Source organism: Miniopterus schreibersii (assembly GCF_964146895.1).
Source record: "Miniopterus schreibersii genome assembly, chromosome: 7".
NCBI classification, from domain to species: domain Eukaryota; kingdom Metazoa; phylum Chordata; class Mammalia; order Chiroptera; family Miniopteridae; genus Miniopterus; species Miniopterus schreibersii.
The window spans coordinates 46,363,371-46,388,589 of NC_138108.1; the positions used below are offsets into that span (position 1 = coordinate 46,363,371).

Sequence of the window (25,219 nt, forward strand, 5' to 3'; positions counted from 1 at the left end):
TATTTGAAAATGGCTATTTTTATAACAACAGATGCTCTTAATTTTCTGGTTCTGTCAGAATTCACAAGTACTGTCACATCAGCAAATCTGGGAGAATGCCAATTTACTTGTTGGTAATTCTGTTTTTTAATATTAATTGGTTTAGTTGGAGGAAAGATTCATAGGTTATGGGCAAACTTCATAAAATAAAAAGCAATATTTTGAATGAATGGCTGATAGTACCTGTCAGTATAACCTTTGCTTTCTTATGGGTTCCCCCTTTCTTTGTAATCAGTTTAATGAAGTCCTTTAGCCCCTTGATTATTAAGTTAACATGCCTGTTATTTTAGACTCAAAATATATTTATAACAGTAATTTTGTGCATATTATATAATAGCTATTTGCCAGAGGTAGCAATGTATTTTTTACTGGAGAGAAATCCCTAATATTTTATTGTCCTAATAAATTGTAGTTACTTATAGCAGTTGTGTTCTTCCAAAAGTGTAATTCCCCTGAGGGCAAGATATCTTTGTATTCTTGTTAACCATAAGAGTATGTTGTTTGTAGCTCCTGTTAAGTAAATGAGTTGGCTGAATGAGTGAATTCAACCATGCTGATAAGAATGAATAGCTACTAATGTCATTTTTCATTTCTGTTTATAGGTATTACCATTTAATGAAACCTTCTTGCCAGCAAATCTATGATAAAAATTATAAGAGGACACTATAACTGTTACTTGTCAAGTGACAAACTTTTAATGTCAGAATGACTCAACTAAAGCGACTAGTGAAATTCCATCTTAAAAGACATTACCATAAAAAGTTCTGGAAATTTGGTGCAGTAATTTTTTTCTTTGTAATATTTTTGATTTTAATGCAAAGAGAAGTAAATGTTCAATATTCCAAAGATGAATCAAGGATGGAAAAGAACATGAAAAACAAACACAAGATGCTTGATTTAATGCTTGAAGCTGTACACAATATTAAAGATGCAATGCCAAAAATGCAAATAGGAGCACCTGTCAGGCAAAACATTGATGCTGGTGAGAGGCCCTGTTTGCAAGGATATTACACAGCAGCAGAACTAAAACCCCTTCTTGACCGCCCACCTCAGGATTCTAATGCACCTGGTGCTTCTGGTAAAGCATTCAAGACGATCAACCTAAGTACTGAGGAGCAGAAGGAAAAGGAACGTGGGGAAGCAAAACACTGTTTTAATGCTTTTGCAAGTGACAGGATTTCTTTACACCGAGATCTTGGACCAGACACTCGACCCCCTGAGTATGTTGAAGAATATTCATTGTCTCCTGTTTATCAGCAGGGTTTGCAGGGAAGGGCCTTTAACTAAGGAAGTTGCTTGTTCTTTAGCCACTCCGAAGGGAATAAATAAAAGCACCAATTACCATTTATTTAATCAGTTTTAATTATTTTCCGCTTATTGTTTTTGAGGCCAGATATTCAGATCTATTCCTGGTGAGGCATTGCAGATGTGAAAAGTTATTGTCTTAGAAATTAGAAAATTGAATTCTAGATCTGACATCTATAGAACCACAAATAAATCTTTATTCTGAAATGCTTTAGTTTTCTCATCTATTAAGGAAGAAATATGGGTCAGTTTTTATGGGAAATGTGGAAGTTGTCTCCATTTCTCTGTGTATTACAGTATAATAGAAGGGATTAAAAAATATGCCAAGACTTTGGAGCTGTTAGATAACAATATTTTATGAATTAAGTCACAGACTTTGTGGTTACTCTCCATGCTATAATTATAGTTCAGAATGCCCTGTGTTTCACAACCTTCCTTTTAAGGGGTAATATTGTTATAGTTACTAATTCAACTATGATTCTTTCTCTAGAGTTTTGTTGAATAAGTCCTGGTCTTATAGACTTGTTTCCCTTTAGCTTCTGAGAGATTGAGATTGCTTCTTATTGTCGCTTTGTTTACATTTTTATTTCAAGTATATAGTATTTTGATTAAGATTTCCTCCAGCCTCTACTGTGCTGTTCCCCCTTAGTTAATTAACCATTTTGTTATCTTTGAGGAAGTGTTCAGATGCTCTGTTTGAACTGAAATAGCTAAAATGAATTTCCAGCACTTTCAAACCATATGTGGATTTGTTAAAAGTTAAAGACAGACAAACTGTAAGCAAATAATGCCTACATATTTTTCTTTCTGGTTATAATAAAATTACATTTGGGAAGGGAACCGGAAGAAAAAAACTTTGGTAGACTTAGGTCTATTGCTTCATTCATATTTTTCTAGATTTATGATCTGATTATAAATACCTGCTCCAACCGAGTCCCTCAATGTTGAAGCTGTGTAGATTAAATTTCTGTCGCTATATTATTTAAAAAAAATTTTTTTCTTCCTCACCGGAGGATATGTTTTTATTGGTTTGAGAGAGAAGGGAGGAAGAGAGGGAGGGAGGGAGAGACAGAGAGAGAGAGAGAGAGAGAGAGAAAGAGAGAGAGAAAGAAAGAGAGAAACATTGATGTGAGAGAGAAACATCAGCTGGTTGCCTCCCGAACTTGCCCTGACTTGGATTGAACACACAACCTGGGTATGTGCCCTGACCAGGAATCGAAGTCGCCACCTTTTGATGCACATGACGATGCCCAACCAACTGAGCCACACCGGCCAGGGGTGTTGCTATATTGTAATTGGTGTGATTCAAGGTTGAGTTGCTCATCATTTTTAAATGAATGTGTAAAGAAACAAATGAATGTCTATCAAATATGTTAGCTGTTATAACAGGGCACAGTTTTTTTATGTTAATAGGTTAAAACGCAATATTGCACTTATTTGGGGAGAGGTCTTGACTGAAAATCAATTCAGATCACAAAGGAAGAAGCATGATTTTCATTCTTTAACATGACGATCAATGTCAGCTCAAGATAAGCTTTTTTCTCCCAACATAACATTTAAAAACTACAATAATATTCAATAATGTTAATCATTAAGTATGTGAGAAATAACTAAGCACCTAAAGAACCTTTTTTTTTGGATAGGCATAGATACCTATAACCGTGAAGTGTTGGTGAATATTTAATACTTTGTTACTTTAAATTTAACCTATATCTGCAAGGAACACATTTTCTGAAGAATTCCTAGTCTTTTCCTTGCTCATTAGAAATATAGATCCAGTTTCTCCCAAAGCCTTATGGTCATGGGATTGATTAAGCACTATTCTATACGCCAAATTTTTAAAATGGTTTGACTGGGAATATGCAGTCACTTTGGCAAGTTATTTTAATTTCACTACTTTAAATGACATGTGAAACAGGTTTTAAAGCATAAGTTTAACAGGGCTAATTGTTTTGAAATAAATGAGGTTTATAAAGTCATATTGTGAAATTTTATTACCACTTGCATGAATGATATAACATGATGCTTTTATTTTATATTAGTGGTTATCATTTAAGCAAATACAACCTAGCTTAAACTGAGAGAAAGTGTTGTAAGATTCAAATAACATGTTATTAGTGTTTCTGTAAAGTTTTATACTTTAAATCTTTAAAACCTTTTTGTAATTCTTGATTAATATTATATTAGTCACATGGCAAATGTAGGAAAATAATTTTTAAATCCTGAGAATCCCCGAAATGCTTATAAGACAAGAAATCATAGGGTTATTTTTTTTTCCTTAAAAAAAAGAAAATATTATAATATGGAGTTTTTCATAATTTTTGCTTATAGTTTATGTTGGTTTATAAACCTTTATGTCTGAAAATATGAGCTTATAATTTAGTCATCGGTTTCTGTGTAATTAAGAGTACATATGAAGAGGTAGTTTATGTTTGGACATTATTTTTAATTGGTAGTTTCTCCAAAATTCAGTTTAGAATAAATCCTTTGCTTTCATCTACCAGTGAGGACGAATGTGCTTTTTTGCTTCTGACTATGTATGTATGTTATGCTTTGCCAAAACAAAGGCACTAGAAAGCAAAATCACGTTCACTCAGCCAGTTCCTCTATTTTTTCTATTCAGTTGTGTTGACACCCTCTCAATACTTTATTCCCAGCCTAATTTCTTTTTTATCACTACAAATATTCCACCTTAAAGACCTCCTCTCAAGAAGTAATCTAAGACATACGTGTTGAGGCCTGGATATAAAAGTAGTTAACCAGAGTTAGTAGGATATCTTTTTCTGGGGTGGCAGTCCCGGGCCTGTAGTAGCATACCGCAGGCTCTGGTTTCCCCATTGGCCCTGGCCAAGCAACTGAAGTGTTCTGGGCTCTTATCTCCATGAGTGAATGATTTACTCCCTTCTCTTTGTGTTTGACCAGCACTTGTTCACACACTGTACTTATAGTGCCTTTGGACTGTATGGGAGAATTTTGTAATCTGTTGTCTAAAATTATACAACCATTTATGGTTTTTGAGTGAACTTAAACTTATTTTATGCATTTATCTTTATGTTAGACCGCACAACTTTTATGTTCCGGGTTCACTTTGTTTGCTTTTACAGTGTTTTGAAGCCCTCTCCTATATGTTGTTTCATTTGACCTTCACCTCAGTGCAGTAGGCTGGGGGCTGGAGGCTATACAGGTCCACCCACACCCCAATGCCTCATTATTTTCACTGAGGAAGGCATTGTTATAAAAATGAATTCAAGATAAATGTATAACTAATGTTTATAGCTAAGATAGCTATAAACATTAATCAGTCAAAAACTACTAAGGTCCCTCTCCTTGTGCCTATCAATATTTCATGTGGCAACAGGAGCACAGGACTTTTAACATGGATTTAGGACTTTTATTTTGAATTTCTAATTTTTTCTCTTAAATATTTAAAATGCCCAGGCTCATTTAATTAAACAATAGATTGGCTTATTGGAGCAAAATCTTTAACAGCAGGGATATGGCATATGGTAGGAACTTAAGTTTTGCTGAATGATGAAAATTATAAAAAAACAGGTTTATAGTAAGCTATTTTTTCTCTTTTGGTTCAAATATAGATTGATTAAATTCATTAAATAAGCTTGGAAAATATTAACATGCTTATGAAAATACCTAATTTAAGATAATCTGCACAAAGATGACTATTTAATAAAATTGCAGTTAAAAAAATTACAAATAAGAAATATGTATGATTTCTACAAGGAAAGAGAAAAGCTTGGTTTTTATTTGACCAGTTACAAGTATTTGCCGTTTTTACAGGGTCGTCTCACTTGTAGGTTATTTTCCTTATTTAAAATGTTATTTGTATTTAAAATTATATTGTTGAGAAAGTTTACAGTCGCATGTTCTCATCCTTGACACGTAAGCCTTATCAGTGGACGTGATCTCTGGGTGAGTGGTCTGCTTGTGAAAAATTTTGTTTTGATCTACTTATGTTTACGTAGCATTAAGATCATCTTACATAGTAAAAAACAACAAAACAAAACACAACAAAACTATTCACTATCATTTCTATAATGATAAAAGTTAAATAATTTTGGTAATAGTATAGCTGTGAAATAAAGTAATAAAATTCATAATTTTTCTTCTACTTTGACTTTTTCTAGATGTATTGAACAAAAATTTAAGCGCTGTCCTCCCCTGCCTACCACCAGTGTCATAATAGTTTTTCATAATGAAGCGTGGTCCACGCTACTTAGAACTGTCCACAGTGTGCTCTATTCTACACCTGCCATACTGCTGAAGGAAATCATTTTGGTGGATGATGCTAGTGTAGATGGTAAGAAAGCACTTGCAAATTAGATTGTTTCCCAAGTAAATCCATGTGGTGTTTTCCAAAGTCTACTGAGTTATATTGTACTCTCTGTATGCCATTTGAGAGCTTGAATAGAATAGCTTGGATGGTATATATAGTGGGTGAAAGTAGAATCCAAGGGTCTTCATATTTAAATATTTTACAGCTCAGGAATGTATAAAACACCATTATTCATAACTTTGTAGTCCCAATGTAACACCTTTACTGTAAGGCATAGTTGTTAAGCACACAGATTTGAGCCTGGAGTCAGGTTGCCTTGTTGTGAATCCCAGTTCTCGTCCTAACCAGCAATGTAACTTGGGTAAGTTATTTAACCTCCCTATGCCTCAGTTTCACTATCTGTAAAATGGAAAAAAATGCTATATTTCATCAAATTTATTGTACGGTACATAATTAGTTTATATACCTCTAGTATACCCCCTCACAGCCAGTTAAACTTAGATGCCATTGATTATAAGAAGTATTCAATTGTGCAGTTTAGAATTGAGGAAATACATAAATAGTACATAATTCTTAGGGTTGTTTTGAAAATTAGATGAGTTAATATAAAAATATGTAATTAATAACTAGTTAAAAATCACTGAATCACCACATCCTGTTTTATTTTGGCTCTTAAATTTTCCAATATTGTTTGCAGTTAGCCAATTTCTTTAATACATAGCTACTTAAAATTACAAGTCAAGAAGCACTTACTAAATTACACATTTTAAATTGGAATCACAACGCTAATTTGACAAATACTCTAATGTGCTAAATTTTCAAACATTACAAGCATTTTAAATACCAAACAGATATAGATTGTTTCAGTGATTACAAAATGTATTCCTGAATGAGCCATAGTTTGGAGCCAGATTCCTTGAGGACAGATTTCAGCTCCAAGACTAATTAGCTGCTTACTCATCTGTAAAATGGGGTAGATATTCTTTCACAAATTCAAAGCAACATCTGTGATAAGATAAACCATTACTTTATGTACCATGAGAAAAAAAAAAAAAAAAGGTATTGTGGATTAAGTGACACGTCATCAATTGCAAGATGTGTTGAGACCTCAGAAATGGTAATAAGTGAATAAAGCATAAAATTATTAACCTGTTTATTTTTAATATACAATTATTTAATTATTTCTATATATAATTCTAAACACTCCTACGGTTTCAAAATAAAATCTCAGTGAATTGAGGTTATGTTCTCAAGTTACATTAACATCTAGGTGGAATAAGATTGCTTATCACCAGGAGGTTTTTGACTTGGATGTGAGACGTGTTTACCAAGTGGGAAAGGTTTATACTTCAAGTCCTCTACATACAGTCACACACTTTATGCAGATCTCTGAGTGGAGTCTTGAACCCTGTCACCTGGGCTAATTTACCACTCAGTTGAAACCAACTACTTTACTTACTGCCTCATCTATTCTGAACTTTTTCTTCTTCTTTCTGTTTGGACCGCAGCCCATAGCGTGTAAAGTGCCATCTGATTAACTTCTGCATACATCTCATATATTTTACCTTTAAAAAAACCACAACCACTTTATCTTGGAGATCGTTCCCTCTTTGGTTTCTCTAAGGTCATTCTCAGATGATTTTATTTTGCTTGACTTTTCAAGTAGTGAGACAACAAGAACACAGCAAGGCTACTTCTAAGCCTTCAGTTGAAGGTAACGTTATTCTTCAATTGCACCAGAAAAGGAAGTGAGTTAAAGAAAGCCAAAATGAAAAGTGACATTCCTTCACAATCCTTCCGTTTCAATCATTTTAAACTTTTCCTTTTAAAATCACTGTCTAAGTAAGTACAGAATGTTTATCTAATTAGACCCATGTCAGAAATCCAGTTTTGAAATCTGGCATGTCACATAACATTGTTATTAGCTCATTTATTTTACCTTCAAAACTTTATTTTATCTTTTTAAAATATATCTTTATTGATTTCAGAGAGAGGAAAGGAGAGGGAGAGAGATAGAAACATCAATGATGAGAGAGTCATTGATCGAGCCCGCAACCCGGGCATGTGCCCTGACCGGGAATCGAACCCCGATTGCCTGGATCCTAGGTCGACACTCAACCGCTGAACCACGCCTGGCCAGGCCAAAACTTTATTTTAATGACAGTTGTGGACTAGATGCGTTTTATGTAACCATTCACCTTTATTCACCTTACATTGTTACTCTACATTACATGCAATGAATATCCTTATGCTTCTGTTATTTTTCTTCTTTTGTATTATATATTTGGATAAGTTAGAAGTAGGACTGCTTGCTCAAAACAATCTGAATATTTTTATTATTCTTTATAGCAATTAACAATAGATTTGGAACAGTTTTCTTGGTGAGGGCTACCTTTGCATACTAGCGTAATGTGTATAACTGAATCAAATAGCTGTCTAGTGAATAATATCCGCTGTGGGAAATGTGTCCCTACTTGCTTTAAGTAGCTTATGAAGTAGAAACCACAGTCCCTGATTTCAACTGGCTTAGGGAAAAGCAGCATAAATATGTGGATAATTAAGTAACAGTTCAGACGTAGTTAAATACCAACGATAGCAAAACAAAAGATAACCAGCAGTTACAGAGCACAGGCCAGGTGTAGACCCTGTCTTAAGTGCATTAGTTGTATAATAACCTCTCATTTTACCCTCCCAACAATCTGTGAGGGTAAATCCTATCATCCCCATCTTATAGGTAAAGAAACTGAGTAACAAAACGGTGAAATAACTTGACCTTAGTCACACAGCTAAAAGTAGTGGTGCTATAAATTGAACCCAGGAGGTCTGACTTCATATCTTTGTGCTCTTAACCTCACAAAAATTGGGCTGTAGATGGGGGCTAAATTTAGGGGGCAGATAAGAACTTATAGGAAGTTTGGAAAGTGTAGGTAAATAAAAACATTTTTAAATTCAAACAATATATTGGGACTTTTTTATTTTGTGAAATCTGTAGTGACTCTGATTTTTAAAAATCCACATTAATACCTTTGAAATGTTTTTATTTTATGTTTCTATTTTACAAGTCTATGATTAAAGCAGAAATATCCATAATTATATTTTTAAGACAGATTACAGTCCTGCTTGTCTTCCAGAAAATTCACTCTGAGGTACTTAGAAGGTGTTTAAAAAGTTAATCTTATTACTCTGAGACAATAATGTTTAGATTTGTATTCCACTAAAATTGTTCCTAGACTCTCATTTCCTTTATGAATGTTTAAGTTTTAAATAAGCAGCTCTCGTATCTGCACCACTGGAGGACAGAAAAGACATACATAATCACAGATGAAGCCATCTACATTTATTTCTGAAATCTGACAGAAGCAAACATCTACCATAGGACATTATTTACATTCTCAATATTCCCTAATATTTTTGAGGTTACCCTAGGGGCCCAAGAAGCCCACTGGAAGAATTGCATTATATACTCAACAAGAAATCAAAATTTTGGAAAGCGGGCTTAAGAAATTGTTTAAAAATATGAACAACGACTGACCTGATGAATGTGTTTTCTTTTACCTACTGTCTTGACTCCTGCTTATAATGTGTCTCATTCTCATCCACATTGGAATACTGAATATCTTAAATTATGCATCTATTACTAAAATTTTGCCTGTTTTTAGCTTCATTCCTGATTCACATGCTCCCTTATTCTTTCGTATTTTTACTGGAAAAAATTCTGTGTCAGGAGACTCGAAAGCTTTAGAAAATGTTCTGCTGACTGTAGAAATATTCCCAAACTGCTGTTGTTCTGGACTTCCTTCCTCGCTTTTGCCCAACATTTTGGTCTTAAATCATTTTGGTCACTGCCTAAGTATCAGAGAATCCTTTTGATACTTGGCATTTTTCCTCAAATTTCCAAATTTAATAATAATTTTTAAAAGTGTCCAATATCTTTTTGGCCAAACTTAGTTTCTTTACTCCCTTAGTTAACTTTCTCAGACCTCTAAATGAGTTTTCCTAACTCCTGGGGTCCACTCCATTTGAAGTCTCTCATTTTGCCCCAAAGTATTGATATGGCATATACAGAATATGTGTTAAAATGTTATATGTTACAGTAGTTCAGAAGTTAAGGTTTGCATATATAGCTTTTTTTTTTTTTCCATTAAGAGTTAAAGATATAATTTTCATCTTAACGGAAGAATGTGTGTGTAACTGTTAAGGTTATGAATGTGGAGGTCTGATTGCCCTGCGGTTTCTTTATTAGCTTTCATATGTCATGTGTGAAAATAAACTTAAGAAGAGTTAATCCTGATTTGTTTTTCTTACAGAGCACTTACATGACAAACTAGAGGAATACGTAAAACAATTTTCTATAGTAAAAATAGTCAGACAAAGAGAGAGAAAAGGCCTGATCACTGCGCGGTTGCTAGGAGCAACGGTAGCAACAGCTGAAACGCTCACATTTTTAGATGCTCACTGTAAGTATATATGTGTAGACATAGTTGTAACATTTTTCCTTCCCCTAACCCCTAATTTAAAAGGTAAGGAAGCCTTTTCTTTAAACACCTAATTGCGTTTTCTTTAACATCATTTTCAACTGGTGATTATAGCAATGACAGCCCAAGCCGATTACAGCTCTGCATGGGAACTTCCTTTCACTTACGCAGATTTCTTACCTTGGCGATTAAGGCTCCTCAACTTGAATGCCTTCCATTGACCAGCTTCCCCAGCAAGTTATCCTTGCTTGGGATTTTTTTCTGTTACAAAAAAACAAAAAAGTGTGGTGTGTGTTTTCTTATTATTCTTGATTCCTACAATTTAAAATGAGTGAATGTTTTATTTGCTTAAATGTAGTCAACCCTCTCATTAAACTTTGTCCCTGTACTAGCACTTTTAAGTTGTGTGTTTCAGTTTTGTTTTTTCCCCACCAAAGATTCACACACTCCTTCTTGTGCCGAGTTAGGGGTTCCCCCTCCCAACTTCTGGTATCTCTCCCATGAACGTTGTCAGGTTTTGTTGCTGCTGGGTCTTTTTCCTATGTCTTTTAATGTTGTTGTTGTTTTCAGTGTCAATGATTTTAAATAAAGTATTTGAAAGGTATTTTTAGAGTCGATATTTAATGTACACATTAGGTATTACTAAAATGTCCCTTCGTCCCTTCAGCTCTAAGTTTAGTGGGTGTTACTTTTTGTATGAGTGTGTAGTTTTGAATTTGCCAGCCCTTGGTTGTGTTTGACCCAGCAAATGGTATCAAGCTTACGCTAATTTTCACAGGCGTTCTTGTGGATTTGCTGGAGTCTCTTTAGAACTAACACATCCTGTATTCTCTCAACACCAGCTACTTAAACAATGAAGAGAGATGTAAGGTAATCTAAGAGAGGTGATTTTAAAAGGAAAGGGTCCATTCTCCAATCTTCCCTCTCTTGGTCCAAAATTACTATAATGTCAGACTGGGCATTCTTCACCTCCAGGCGAATGTGTTTGGTGTCCTCCTGGACCATGACTGCGGAACTGCCCTGGATGGGAGCCCCGAGGAGGACTGCACAGGCTGGCATCTCCTGAACTCTGTGTGTTTTGTGAGACAGCCTGGCCTGTGACCGGGGCCCCCAACTTTCAGAGCATTCCTTTGCCCCACCTTCCATTAAGGCTGGGAGAGGTTTGAATGTGCCGTCTTCTCCAACTGCTAAAAGGAGACTATTCTGACTTCTTGACTTACTTTCTCCTAAGATCCAGTCAGAGAAATGAAAGTTTTGATGACTGTGTTTTACTCAGGGAGACAAGTTTAAGTAAATCAGAAGCCATCTGGGCCTAGGTGGTATGAATCAGCAAAAAGTTATCTTAGGTTCATGGCCCATTAGAAAGAGAAAGACCTCATCTGGAACTTAAGTACACCAGTATCATTTTGCTCCCTTTCTAAGGTGAAAAACAGATCATCGCCTGTAGGAAAGTTTCCCTAACAATGCTGAATCTTGCTTCACTTTTTAAATCCCACCCTAATCTCTTTTTCACAAGAGACCTTGAGAAATGCCCCCCCCCGTGTAAATGTTCAAAACACAAATGACGTTGTCCTCATTTCTCTGTAAACCCACTTCCCCAAAACAAAAGAAAAAGTTCTGTTTTCATTGAATTAATTAAAATCGTGTTCCTTCCAGGTGAGTGTTTTTATGGTTGGTTAGAACCTTTGTTGGCCAGAATAGCTGAGAACTACACTGCCGTTGTGAGTCCAGACATCGCATCCATAGATATGAACACATTTGAATTCAACAAACCTTCTCCTTACGGAGGTAACCATAACCGCGGAAATTTTGACTGGAGCCTTTCGTTCGGCTGGGAAGCACTCCCTGATCATGAGAAGCAAAGAAGGAAAGATGAAACCTACCCAATTAAGTAAGATGATTGCTCACAAAGTCATATATGTATATGTATATATAGAGATATATTTCAATTATTTGAAGATGTATACAGGCCTTGCTTTTTACAGTAATTGCCTCCAAGGTAATTCACCCTAACAAAATAAAGAATACACACATACTAGATGTAGCGAATAGAGAATTCATTTATTTATGTACTTACACATGATGCTACTAAGTAAGAGCTAGAATTAAGTGAGCTATTACGCCTTCTTCATAATTATTACTTAAGAATCTTTAAGCTCGGTTAGAAGATACTTAATAATTTTACTCTGTTGAGGAAGGTTACTTAAAGTACCCCCTCCCCAACTTGACTTTGAAGGTAGAATTTTTAGTTTTTACTAATCTATGTAAGAGCTTTGAAATTCAAAATCTCTCTTTAATATGCTTGCGAATTTGATTCAGTTCTTTAAATATGTTCTTTTTTCTTACTTGGGTTTTATTATATATAATAAAGTGTGACAATGGATTATTTTTCAGAACACCCACTTTTGCAGGAGGTCTTTTTTCCATATCAAAAGAATACTTTGAATATATTGGAACTTATGATGAAGAAATGGAAATCTGGGGAGGTGAAAACATAGAAATGTCTTTCAGAGTAAGTTAAGTTTATAAACATAGCATATATATAAAACAATGAAATATATATTTAGTTCTAATGGGGTGATATAGATTACCATGGATGTGTGCAGTCTTTACTTTTTGTGCTTTCTAAAATTTAATTGCTAGAAATTTTAGAATGGGATATTTCCCTTTAAAATGTAACTTAATGTATTTATTCGTTGCTGCCAATGTAACAAGAGGAATCAGTTAAATGCCTGTGTCCAGGCAATAACACCAATTAATGCACTTGTAGCTACTGAATTCCAGCCAAGATAAATATAATTAAATCTAGTGCTTCAGGAAATAAGTTGATTATCAAGGGAGTCAGAATGGAAAAACATTTATGTATAATTTTAAAGGACATTGAACTTAACTCTTTGGATTAAATGAGGTTCCCCCTGCTCCCATACATATGAAAAGTTAATATGAGAAACAAAGGCTTTGAATGGTCTCCACATGTACTTATTTGATTTCATGAATTCATTTTCTGCAATGACTTTGTCATTCATTTTTATCCCCTAGGCTGGAATATAGTGGAAAAATAACTGAACTAGGAGTTAGAAGATTTAAGTTTTGGCTCTGACTCCATCACATAATGGCAGTGACGATCTTAGCCAAGTTTGAACTGCTTAAGGGCAGGGGTCTTGTTTTGTTCATTTCAGTATTCCCAACCCCAAACACATGTTAGATCTCAAGCACAGTTTGTGGAATTGAACATATCTCTGAGTTTTCTCACTTGTTTTAAAGAGGGAAAAAAAATAAAAGAGAATTTGATCACTTGCCCTAATACTAGCACATACTATTAAACTTTATTTTAGATTTTTTGCTTAGTGATTAATTATTGCAGAACTGATTGTCAAGATAGTGATATAATGATTTGCCATTTTATTTAGAATTAATGCAAGGAAGTTGTTTGTTTGTTTTTACTACCTCTAAATAAGTATGAGTTTTTTATAATGATCAATTACTTTATAAGTTTAGTAGATTTTACTCTGGTAAAAATGACTATCCGGAATTGTTGTCTTCACCAAAAATTGAATATGCAGGGAATTATACAGTGTGGGTTCATTTATCCGAGACTGCTAGTTCATGCCACAGAAGAGAGACTATTCAGGAGAAGTAACCATATAAGTTATATAAGAAGACAGAGTGAAATGCAGAAGAGCCTTTGGTCTTCTGTGTATTTTAGAGAGCTTGCATAATTGTTTGCAAAAAAGAAGTTTGAGGATTCATTTTTATGAATTTCTAAGATCATTATTTTGTTAAATTTCTGAAAATATGCTTTTATTGACTTTAGTATACCATTTAATAAAATTGTTCTTTATATGTAAGAACTTAAGCTGAGAGGACAGGGGCAGAGAGTATCTGTGAAGTTGTGCTAAACCTCTTTTCTATATTTTGCTTTTATTACTATCTTAAAGGTGAACTTAAAAGCAACACTTTGATTTTCCTAAAATACTGTAAATTTAAACAAATATCATTAATTATCAGGTATGGCAATGTGGTGGGCAGTTGGAGATTATGCCTTGCTCTGTTGTTGGACATGTTTTTCGCAGCAAAAGCCCTCATAGCTTTCCAAAAGGCACTCAGGTGATTGCTCGCAACCAAGTTCGCCTTGCAGAAGTCTGGATGGATGACTACAAGGAAATATTTTATAGGAGAAACACAGATGCAGCAAAAATCGTCAAAGAAGTAAGTTAGAGCTAAGTAATTAAATTACAATAAAAATCCACTCCCAAGTTCTCATGTTCTTTTACTTATTTGAGTCAACTCAAGTAGGAAATATTTTAAAAAGCTGTTTTCGAAGCTTGCTTTTTTAACTCTTAAAATATATACGATGCCAGTTTAATCTTTTTAAAGTAAAATTCAGTAAACTGCTTTTTAAAGATTTAAGCATTCTCCTTGATGGTATTCTTTTTAGTTTTGGAAGCCATTTAGTTTTGTAACTGCCTTGGTTCAATATTTTTCTCAAACAAAATAAGGTTAAGTGGAACTGTTTTTAACTGGTCTTAGGTGATATGATTAACATTTAAATCAAGGTGTGCTAAGTGACTTTTGGAACTAGAGATAGAGACGTGCCAGAATGTGGCTGGAGAATAAACCAGGAATATCAAGGCTTTTTTTTTTTTTTTTTTTCAAGTTCTGGTTCCACTACACACTGGAGGGGCCACCTTGGCAAAGCCCCTTTGAGACTGTTCATTAGGGACGGCACTTCCTTCATAAGGCGGTTGAGAGTTTGGCTGGATGTGGGGTGTAGTAATTCTCTTCTCTGTCCTTCCCCTTCTTAAGAGAGGAAATACTTGCTTATCTCCCAGAGTGGCCGTGAAATAAGGAAATACGTGCTAACAAATGTGTGGTGGTTCTGTTGTTATTGACCTGCCATAGATAAAAGCTCTGCAGAATCATGGTGCCTAATACATGAGAACTGAGTTCCAATCGTTTTCATATTGGATGTGGTAAATGAACCTGACCATTTAAGAACATGCTTTAGTGAATGGCACCTAACCCTCCAGAAGAAACAGTGCCGATTTGTGGGGAGGGGGTAGTATATTGGGTTTAAAGGGCATCAACATATTGACTATCATAAGATCTAGTTACCTCTTTTTTTCAACTTTTTTTTGGCCTCCAGTGTCTCCATGTAACGTGTCAGAAGGATGCAAAGTCAGAGCACTGCTGGGTTAGATTGCTGTCTTTTTACCCAAGGCCACCAAGACAAATTGGGCAGACTGTATACAGTACAAGGGTGCTTGGCTAAGATGCAAGTAGGTGCTACATACGGCTTATGCTCTCTTGTCATCCACAAAGAGGAGAGTCAGCAAGCAAACCCCTGTTTTTACCACAGGACAAACAGATCTACATTGTAAAATGCGTTAGCTAGCAAAAAGTCCTTTATAAAGCTTTACACTTTTTGCTAAAACACCTGGGTTCAAGACTTTGAAGTTGGCAGGGAAAATACTTTCTGTAGTTGAATTGAAAAGCTCGAGAACTTACCTTTTCATATATTTAGGTACCAAATATAATTTTCTTTAAAATTTTTCCTACAGACTAAATTCCTTTACAGTTTAATAGTGCTTTTTAAAAAAAAGTTGTTTGCTTAGTCCCTTAACATAAAGGAAAATAAAATGCAGTTGATTAAAAACTTGCCTTTTTCTACCAATACGTTGTTATTGCTAGGATATTACTAGGGATTTTGTTAGGAATAAGCTACACCCATAAAGTTAGAAAAAATTATTACCAACTATGTTGTTTTTTGTGACCTTGACTGGAGGAAAGGTATAAATTATGTAACGTGGGGGCACTTTCTCTGTACCTGCTTTCTCACACCTCACTTTACAGATCATTTTTGGGGTCAGTTTTGAATGCTCCCACTACCATTTCTTTGCTCATAGCATTTTGCTAGAGATCTTTGTCCCATGGGGGAGGTTGTGGTCATAGGAAGAATAAAACAGAACTTTGTCAGCACTGTGGTTGTACCTGATTCTCTTTGAAGCCAGAAATAAGCAGGCCGGCATACTTGCCTGAATGAATGGTGAGTAACAGTTAAATGTCATCTTGCATTTAGCCCAGAAATTTTTCTAAGACCTAAAGATAAATACTAATAGTAGCATTTGAAGCTCTTTACCAGTGCTGATTTGGTTAAGCCTTCCCTTCACTTGTCAATTTTCTCCAGAAATCATTTGGCGATCTTTCAAAAAGATTGGAAATAAAGCACCGTCTTCAATGTAAAAATTTTACATGGTATCTGCACAATATTTATCCAGAAGTATATGTGCCAGACCTTAATCCTGTTATATCTGGATATGTGAGTATTTTCCTGTTCCTTTTTACTTGGTATACTCCTTGCCACCAACATTTATGTGGTTCAGGGGAAATTGCTGAAATACTTTCTAGTTGTTTGCTTTTGAGATTTTTACACTATTATTGTTTACACTACTTCTTGAAATCAATTGAAGAAATATAGAAACCACATGGAGTTAAAAGAAATTTATAACTCGAAAATTTTCCTTTAGATTAAAAGTGTTGGTCGGCCTTTATGTCTGGATGTTGGAGAAAATAACCAAGGAGGCAAGCCATTAATTTTGTATACGTGTCATGGACTTGGGGGAAACCAGGTGAGTCCTGCATTACAAATCCTCCTTTCTCATTAGTCCTTACAAACACAAGGAAGTTGTTGCATATTTTTCAGAAGTCCTAAATCATTTTTATATTTATGTAACTGGTGTGTGAAATGTTTTTAGATTAAGTTTGGCAATTTATATTGAAGTTGTATAGTGCTTTATTTTGATTTTCACTCTGGCTCTGAAAATAATTAGAAGTTGCTTACCTATTCAGTAGAAAGGCAAATGAGAAAATAATGGAATAATGCCTTTTGAAATAAAGAATGAGATCTTTTATGTGGAATTTTGATACTGTGTGACGATTGGCATGGTGATTTTGCAAAATTGTACATAAAGGCTATATTTAACTGGATTCAATAGTGAACTGCATCATGTTAATCCCCAAAGAGCAGCATTTTAAGTTATTTTGGTGGGCCATAATGAAAGTTCTAAAAAAAAAAGATATGTTCTTGATTCTTTTTGATTGATGACATCTCTGCGTGTTACCACTTTTTGACTGTTTTTACCAATTTAGGCTCAGGTCAAATGTCACGATTTGGCCTACTATGGGTAGAGAACATACTAAAATATAATTTCCAGTTTTCACTTTTCTTTCCTTGCCTTTTACAAATGAACTCCTGGAATGATTAGACTCTCTCTTCCATTTATTAATCTAACAAATTCATGAAGTGACCCCTCCTTCAGGAAATCTATATTTCAAAACCAGCGGTTGCAGTCAGGATGACGAGGTCTGGGATAAAGTGTTCAGAGTGCTCGGGGGGTGTGGAGAAGGGCATCTGTATGACTAGGTGTCTGTACATTTTTTGGGGAAAGATGACATTTGGAAACATGTTTTGAAAGATACATAGGAGTTAGTGAGTTGGCTATTGGGAATGAGAATAGAACAAGAAGTCTGTGAAGAAAGGGATACTAAGGACAGGAGCTGGTATTTCTTTTTTCTGGGAATTGTAGGTATTTTGGTGTAGAGTTGAAGATGTTTATGGAGGATTTTCATAGTATTAAATACGATGTCCTGTTTTAACAGGATGGGACCTTGATGATGTCAGTTTTAAGAAGAAAGAGTCTGTGTTCTTCCATGTTTTCCCCTACTCATTAGCCTCATCTAATTTATTTCCAATTGTTACTCATCTGAACCAATCAATCCACTGAGAGCAGATGATTCAGTTGCCCGGAAGCCATAGCTAGTGAACAGGGTTTATGGCTGGATGGTTAATATGTAATTCTGAAATGGGATGGAGATACACACAAACACACGTATATGTGTATATGTGTATACATATATATGCATATTTTTCTGTCTATTAGAAGAAAAATAATTGTATAATAATTCCATTCTTTTGGCAATAACACTGGATTATGCTAGTAAAAATTAAGGGCAATGAATATTTCCTCATTTGTAAAAATCTTATCACTAAATGTAAACACTTAATAAATTTCCCTTATGCTTTCTCTAGCATTACATTTATTTTTATCATAAGACTTGAAGATATATTTTATACATTGTTTTATCAGTTTTTCTCATCATTACCATAAAGATGTTTTTATAGTTTGTCTCTGGAGAAATAATTCACATATTCTTCCAATGAATATTTGTTTAGAGACTATAATGTAACTTGCAGTTATAATAGTGAAAAAGACAAAGTCCCTGATCTGGTGGAGCTAGTGTTCTAGAAGGAAAGGAAAATAAGAAATATGTGATTTTGTGTATGAAGGAAAATAAAGCAGGGTAAGGGGAAAAGCATGCGTGTGTGTGTGTTGGGGGGTGATTTTCAAGATTCAGGAAGACCTGTTTGAGAAGGTGAACTAGAGTGGAGGCCTGAAGGAGTTAAGAGAGGAACCATTTTCCAGGGGAAGAGCATCCTGTCAAAGGGAGTGCAAGGTCAAAGGCCCAGTGGCAGGTAGATGGAGCACCCAGAATGCCGTGCGACTGGAGCAGAGTGGTCCCAAAAGAGAAGTGTGGAAAATGAGGGCAGAGGCATCATTGAGGGTCCTGGTCATGCAGGCTTCACAGGCCTTCTTAACTGGACTTAATTCTGACTGTGGTAGAAGCCATCTGAGGGTTTTGAGCAAGAGGATATTATTTTCTGGTTTATGTTTAAGAAGAAAACTCTGGTTTCTATCACCATAACCTAGCCATTGATTTTATTTTGGTTTGTTTCCTTTAAATTTATTTTCAATCAAGCCTCCCATTTAAACTACTTTGCAGATTTTAGTTTCAAGGGCTAAACATTTCTGAGATATTATCTAACCATTTCTTCATGCTCTTTCCTACTGTTTTGACCATATAATATTTTAATAACATAAAAGTTCATTGTAACAGTATTTGTATACGCCAAGTAAAAATATTTTGATAATGTGACTAAATTGACAAATAAACTGTGCAGTGCAGTCTAGGCCATTATGGCTTTTGAACACAATGTTTTGCTTCTTCCACTTTCTTTTCCAGGGTATTTCATCCTGGTCCTAAGTTACAAGTTTAGCCAATATTCTCAGCTAGCTAATTATGTACTCTTTATTGCCTAAGTATCTTCAACTATTATCCATTCCTTATAACATGCCTTTTAATGATTAAAAAAATATATATATGAGTGAAGTGAAATACTCTACAGCCTTTCTTACCATCTTTGAAATCCTAAGATTTATTTTTCATAAAGATGTATAGCCAGAGTGCTGTTTTCTTGATCTAAACCTATTTTCTTTCAATGTCTCCTTCTGAAGAACTCAGTTATAAAAATGACTGACATTATATTTGTGGAAGGAGGTAATTTAAGCATGAGACTAAAACCAAGGGAACTCAAGATTAATTCAACTAATGTTTGTAGAGTGTCTGCAGCAATACACATAAAGGGTTTAGAATAGTCTCTGCCTAGAACATAATAAGGGCTCAATAAATATTCGTGCTAAGATGAATTATTTCATTACTGAAAATCAATTGTATTCAGTTATTTTATCTTTGGTATGTCAACATTATGAAATCTTTGATTTGTAATGAATGTTATTACTAGTTACACTGCCTGACTTTGGTCTGTGGGGAAGCCAGCTAGCTACACACACAATTCCAATAGAGTGCAATAAAAGTTATCTCTGATAGACTACGGGAACACTGAAAAGGGTGTAATTTTGTGCAGGAGGACAATATCATGGACACATAAAAATGGAATGTAATATTTGAATTGGCCTTTTGAAGAATAAAAAGAAGTTAGCTAGGCATGGAAGGATCCAGAAGGATATTCTAGGCAAAGCACAATAGAGCAAAGTCTTAGAGTTATGGATCCACATGTTCTGCATTGGTAGAACTGTGTGAAGGGAGCATAGGATATAATTGGGGCAGTGGCTGATAAAAGATTGAAAATGGAAGTTTCATGTACCAATTAAGGGGTGTGGACTTTATCTTAGCAACAGCAGTGACTCACTTTAGCAAGGGAGGTAGCAAATCAAATATATATTATAAAAGGCTAACAGTGAATTGAAGCTGTGTGAGTTTCCATTTACTCAGGCCGCAGAGTGAGTTGAAGTTTAGGAGCAGAAATTGGACATAACTGGAGGTGTTGCAGCAGAGGCTTTGAGTGCCTGAACAAGAGAAGTGAGGATATGGAAGTCAGGATGGGTGAGATGATAACATCTGAGAGAAAAGTGCAGTGGGACGGAGGGACGAATTAATTAGACGTAGGGGGAGAAAGAAGCATCCATATAGTACGTAACAATAGCTAAAGTGTATTGAATGCTTACCATAAGCCAGTCATTGTTGTGGCTTGCATGTATTATCCCATTTCTCTTTATAACCCTAAGGGGTAGGAGCTATTATATTACCCATCTTATAGACAAGGAAAGGAGATTTGCCCCTTTTAAATGTTCCTAGTTTAAGTAAAAATGCCAGAGATTGAGGTGACTCAGAGAGAAGGATCATTTGTAGAGAGGAAAAGGCAGTTAAGGTGCTTGTTCTTGCTCTGTAGGCCCTTTTCTATGGAGTACCTGCCCTAGCTTCCATCCTGCTTGATAACTTCCAATTTCTGATATAGGGAGGAAGACAATAACTTCTTAATTAAGTAACCACCTGTTGGTAATAGGCTGGAGAAGGGTTATAGTATCTTCTAGCATAAAAACTCAGCTTATGTTTCTGATATCAATTTTACTGTATTATTTTGTTGATGTGGACATGACTTCATTATTCAGTAAGTTGCTGATTTTTTTTTTTATTGGACTATTATTTTGCAACAGAGCATATAGGGTGCTTTTGTCAGTAACAGCAGTTTTTCTTTCACAGTATTTTGAATACTCTACTCGACAAGAAATTCGGCATAACATCCAGAAGGAATTATGTCTCCACGCTGATTCAGGCCCTGTTCAGCTGAAGGAATGTACCTACAAAGGACACAAGACAGTTGTCACTGGAGAACAGATATGGGAGATTCAAAAGGTACCTCAGTGCAGTTAACTCACCCCTTTATGCAATTCCTGTTTTGAATAGCTCTAATTGCTTATCTGGGAAAATACATAAAACATATTATATTAATGTTATTCATCAGAATTTCTCAGCTTTTCTTAATTTTGTTATTGTCTGTCTACCCATGTGATAAAAGAGACTATATCTATGAGTTAAATGCTCTTAGGAGCAAAATAATTGGAAAGTTGCTTAGTTAACGCATGGTTTATGCAGATCAACACTCCTGTGAATTATTAATAATGGTTGCCGATATTTGTCTTTTTAAAGTTTCTTATAATGCGTCTTGTAATAGGTATACCTTTTTTCTTGGCAGAGAGAAAAGAAAATCATTATTTGTTCTTACCTAAAGTGCTTGATTCTTTCCTTCCCTGTTTGAGTACTTTTTGTGAATCTAGAACTGAGAGAATACATAAAAGATTGTTTCTGTTTTTAAAAACGTATTTTAGGCCTTAGCTGGAACCTGGTAATTCTTACCTGAAAGTTGTTTTGTGCAATACAAGAACATTATAAGACTGACTATTATGACATATATTTTTTAAAGAGCTTGTCACTTATGGATATGTATAAATGGAATGTTTCTTGTTTGAAAACTTGATCAAGACCTTGCTCTGTGTACCTCTCTTCATTTATGCAATACCTTCTGTAATGGCTTCACTGGTGTTGTTTACCCCAGAAACCAACAAGATTTTATCAGACATAGTTGATCTTAGAAAGATAACAAGTTGAGAATGGTGTGTATTTGGTGGGCAGGTACAGGTATCCCTTTAGCTTCGAAGAGAACATAAAGTAGTTTTTGTGTTCATCAGTTAACTAAGAGTCTTGAAACTTAATGTCTCTTGTGTTTCCTTTTATTCTAGGACCTACTTCTATATAATCCATTCTTAAAGATGTGCCTTTCAGCAAATGGAGAGCATCCAAGCTTAGTGTCATGCGATCCATCAGATCTACTCCAAAAATGGATTTTTAGCAAAAATGATTAAGTGTTCCTTAAAATTAAGGAGTTGAAAAAGGAGATATTTTTTCTCATAAAACTGTGACTAGGCATACACTGTAGTTTTTGAAAATTATGCAAAAGCAGCTAATTGTAACTTATTCCAAGTGCATTTTTCTTATTTATATCTTACAATGCCTCTGTAGCATTGCTACAGAAATCCCTTGTTTCCATTTGAAAGCACAATAATTAATAATACCAAAGACTCTTTTGCAATGTCCAGACGTAGGGGAAGCGATGTTTACATTATGATGAAGATAATTTCCTCAGTGAAGGGATGTTTGTGTGTTTTGTACACTCGAGGATATGCACAGCGACATTCACACGCTCACAACTTAAAATATTTCCTCTGGTTTTTTGGGGGAAGGGAGAAAGATTTGATACTGTATTTTTTTAACTACATACAAATGGATCAACGAAGGTCAAAAATTGACCTTTGTATACAATGCAGGAAATTTTTATAGATCTAGAATTTATTACATGAAAATGCCAGTAAACTTTTTTTTTTTTTCCTTTTGTTTACTTATATGTCAAATGTTTCCTTAAACATGGAATTCAATGAATAAGCAGAAAACTATTTTTAACACTTTAATTTCTCGGTAAATTTTAAAATATTTTCTAGTCTGAAGCCCACTTGACTTGAAGCACTTAGGTCTTTCTGAAAAGGCTTTTCTTAAGTAACAATACTGTGTTTTCCCAACGCAATTTTAAGAAACTTCATAACTTACTATCTGTTGAAAAGATGTCTTTTTCCTTTGTTCTAGTCTTTTTTTCTTACCAAAATTCACTAATCTTGAGTGTTTGTGAAAATGAATTTTAAATGCAGAATACTTGACTCATTTAAAGCTAAATTTTATTGTCACTGATTTAGTTCAATTTGTTACTGTTCAATTAACAGATTGTCCTTGTCATGAATATTTTTTCACCAAAACCCCTTATTTCTCTTTATGTGGAAAACACAATAAAACAAATCCTTACTATTATAACATTGGATGTAAGTATTTTTCTCTTTTGGATAAAATATAGAATGGATAATAGGTGCAGAAGCATGGGTTCTGTATCCTGAATTTCTAGGCACTGATTGTAGAGCCATCAGATATTTCTTAAGGAAAACTCAAACGTTTGATACTCATGGCATAAAAAATTGGGAATAGAGAAGGTCTCATGTTAGATGTTAGAAAAATTTGTATGAAGTTCTGATAACTTTCCTTGAGCGTCTGATAGAGTCATTTTTTTTAGTGTGGTGCTTATTTAGGAGATTTAAAACTTTTTTCTTTTTGGCCATTTTATATATAGATCTCTTGTATTCTTATTTAAGAGGTAAAGTATGATTGGCTTCATATTTTAAACCCAGCAGAGCCTCAGTTGTACAAAAGGAAAATTTTAAATTATTGGTCCCATCTTCTCATTACTTATAACTTTTAAATTGCATTTTAAAAACCCTGCATTCTTTAATTTATTACAATGCCAATTTTTATTTCAATTCAAGTACCATTTATTGTGTGTCTAACTTTGTGACAAGTTATGATAGGCAGAGTAAGGCTTACATTGCCTTTGAGCTTAGGTCTTATGGAACAGAAAGACAAATAATTTTGAAACAGTATAATGAGTGACATGATGTTATATTTTATGATGCAAATGATAGCTCATTCATATTTTATTTTTTTAATAAGTAAAGATATTTCTTTATTACTATGACATACTAATATGTATCGTGAAATATACACTAGTACCCACCTAACATGTGCAACTTCTGTTTCACAGTTTGTTACTCTAGAGCAGCAATTTGCAACCAGCGTGCTGCAAGAATTTTTTAAACATGCAGTACTTGACTATTTAATCAGGGGCACTGATGCCTTTTTCCTTGGATTGTCAAATAAAAAAATAACAACAGCCAAAACAATAGCTGTCCAGTGTGAATGAATCAAAATTATACCTATTTTCTTTGGTCAGATTGGTAAAAAATAGTTTTTGGTGTGCTGCGGATTTTTAGTAATTAGTTTACATGTGCCATGAGATGAAAAATTGCTGCTCTAGAATGAACATTGAGGAGCAAATATTGCTCTTAGAATTTTTTATATCTCATAATACAAAACAAAATTAAGAAAACAAATTCTCAAAGATTTTTTATAAATGAATGTAAGTAAAGCATATTCAAAACAAAACAAATCTGAGTGCCCTCTGTGTGTTAGTCACATGTTGTCATATCAAGAGCCAACCAAAACCTGTTTAGATTAACTAGGTTGATTGTTTTATGGCTGTGTTAAATATGTTCAAAGGGAGAGTTCTTCTTACCTGATTTGGGAGCCCTAGGCTGTTGCTTAAGTGACATTTCACTAGGAATTTATCCTTCTGGGTTGGGTAGTATCTTTTAAAAGTCTGAGTTCTGAAACAATGCTAATAGGAAGTTATTTATGAAGCCCTGTTGACATCCACTTGAGATATTTGCATGTACTCAAGTGTGAAATTGTGGAACTCTTGCTCAGTTTGAAACTAATGTGGCAAATGCTGCAGAAGACCTGACATGTTGCCTTCCTTCCAGAGGACCAAGTCCCAAGAACTCTAGAGTGGGTAGCTATCCTGCCAAACCTGTTGGAGTCAACCTGATGGGTGGGATCACTGAAAACCGGGATATGACCACACAACCATAGGAGAAAATAAGCAATACACTAAAATTGCCTATAACTACAACCAATCATGGTAACTTTTAAGTTGCTGTATTACCAGACAATTGGCCTTGATATTGACAATTAGTTAAATACTATGTAAACCATAAGTATATCAGAGCAAAAGGTAGGGAGCTGCTATTTCTGAGAAAACAAAGTTGAATGCTTTGGGAGAACGAGAAAAATATCAACTTATTTTTTTAAATTTGGCTAAGTTATATGTGGATGAGAATTGTAAAATATAGGAAAAACAAAAATCTAGGAAAATTCTGTTCTCAAATTCTTCACAATAGGCTTTAAAGAAAGCAAAACAAAGTATCTTCAGATGATGCGTTTTAGTGTTGTTTGTGCAGGAAAGATGTTGCACAATTCT

At 34.6% G+C, this 25,219-nt stretch overlaps 1 protein-coding gene across 1 annotated transcript; it reads left to right on the forward strand.

Annotated features, from left to right (window-relative positions):
- The first annotated feature begins 655 nt into the window (after positions 1-655).
- Positions 656-24,336, forward strand: GALNT3 (polypeptide N-acetylgalactosaminyltransferase 3). Its single transcript, XM_081143206.1, has 10 exons — positions 656-1,259; positions 5,487-5,659; positions 9,943-10,092; positions 11,767-12,001; positions 12,505-12,622; positions 14,119-14,319; positions 16,298-16,429; positions 16,638-16,739; positions 21,010-21,162; positions 22,047-24,336. The coding sequence occupies exons 1-10, from the start codon at positions 745-747 to the stop codon at positions 22,167-22,169; spliced, it is 1,902 nt and encodes a 633-aa protein (XP_080999332.1). The 5' UTR covers positions 656-744; the 3' UTR covers positions 22,170-24,336.
- The last annotated feature ends 883 nt before the right edge of the window (positions 24,337-25,219 follow it).

Bases quoted from the DNA above. Each gene is read 5' to 3' on its own strand.
- GALNT3 (XM_081143206.1), top strand. From the start codon at position 745: ATGACTCAACTAAAGCGACTAGTGAAATTCCATCTTAAAAGACATTAC. The intron at 14,320-16,297 runs GTAAGTTAGAGC...AATTTTCTCCAG, and splicing joins CAGCAAAAATCGTCAAAGAA to AAATCATTTGGCGATCTTTC. The intron at 16,430-16,637 runs GTGAGTATTTTC...ATTTTCCTTTAG, and splicing joins ATCCTGTTATATCTGGATAT to ATTAAAAGTGTTGGTCGGCC.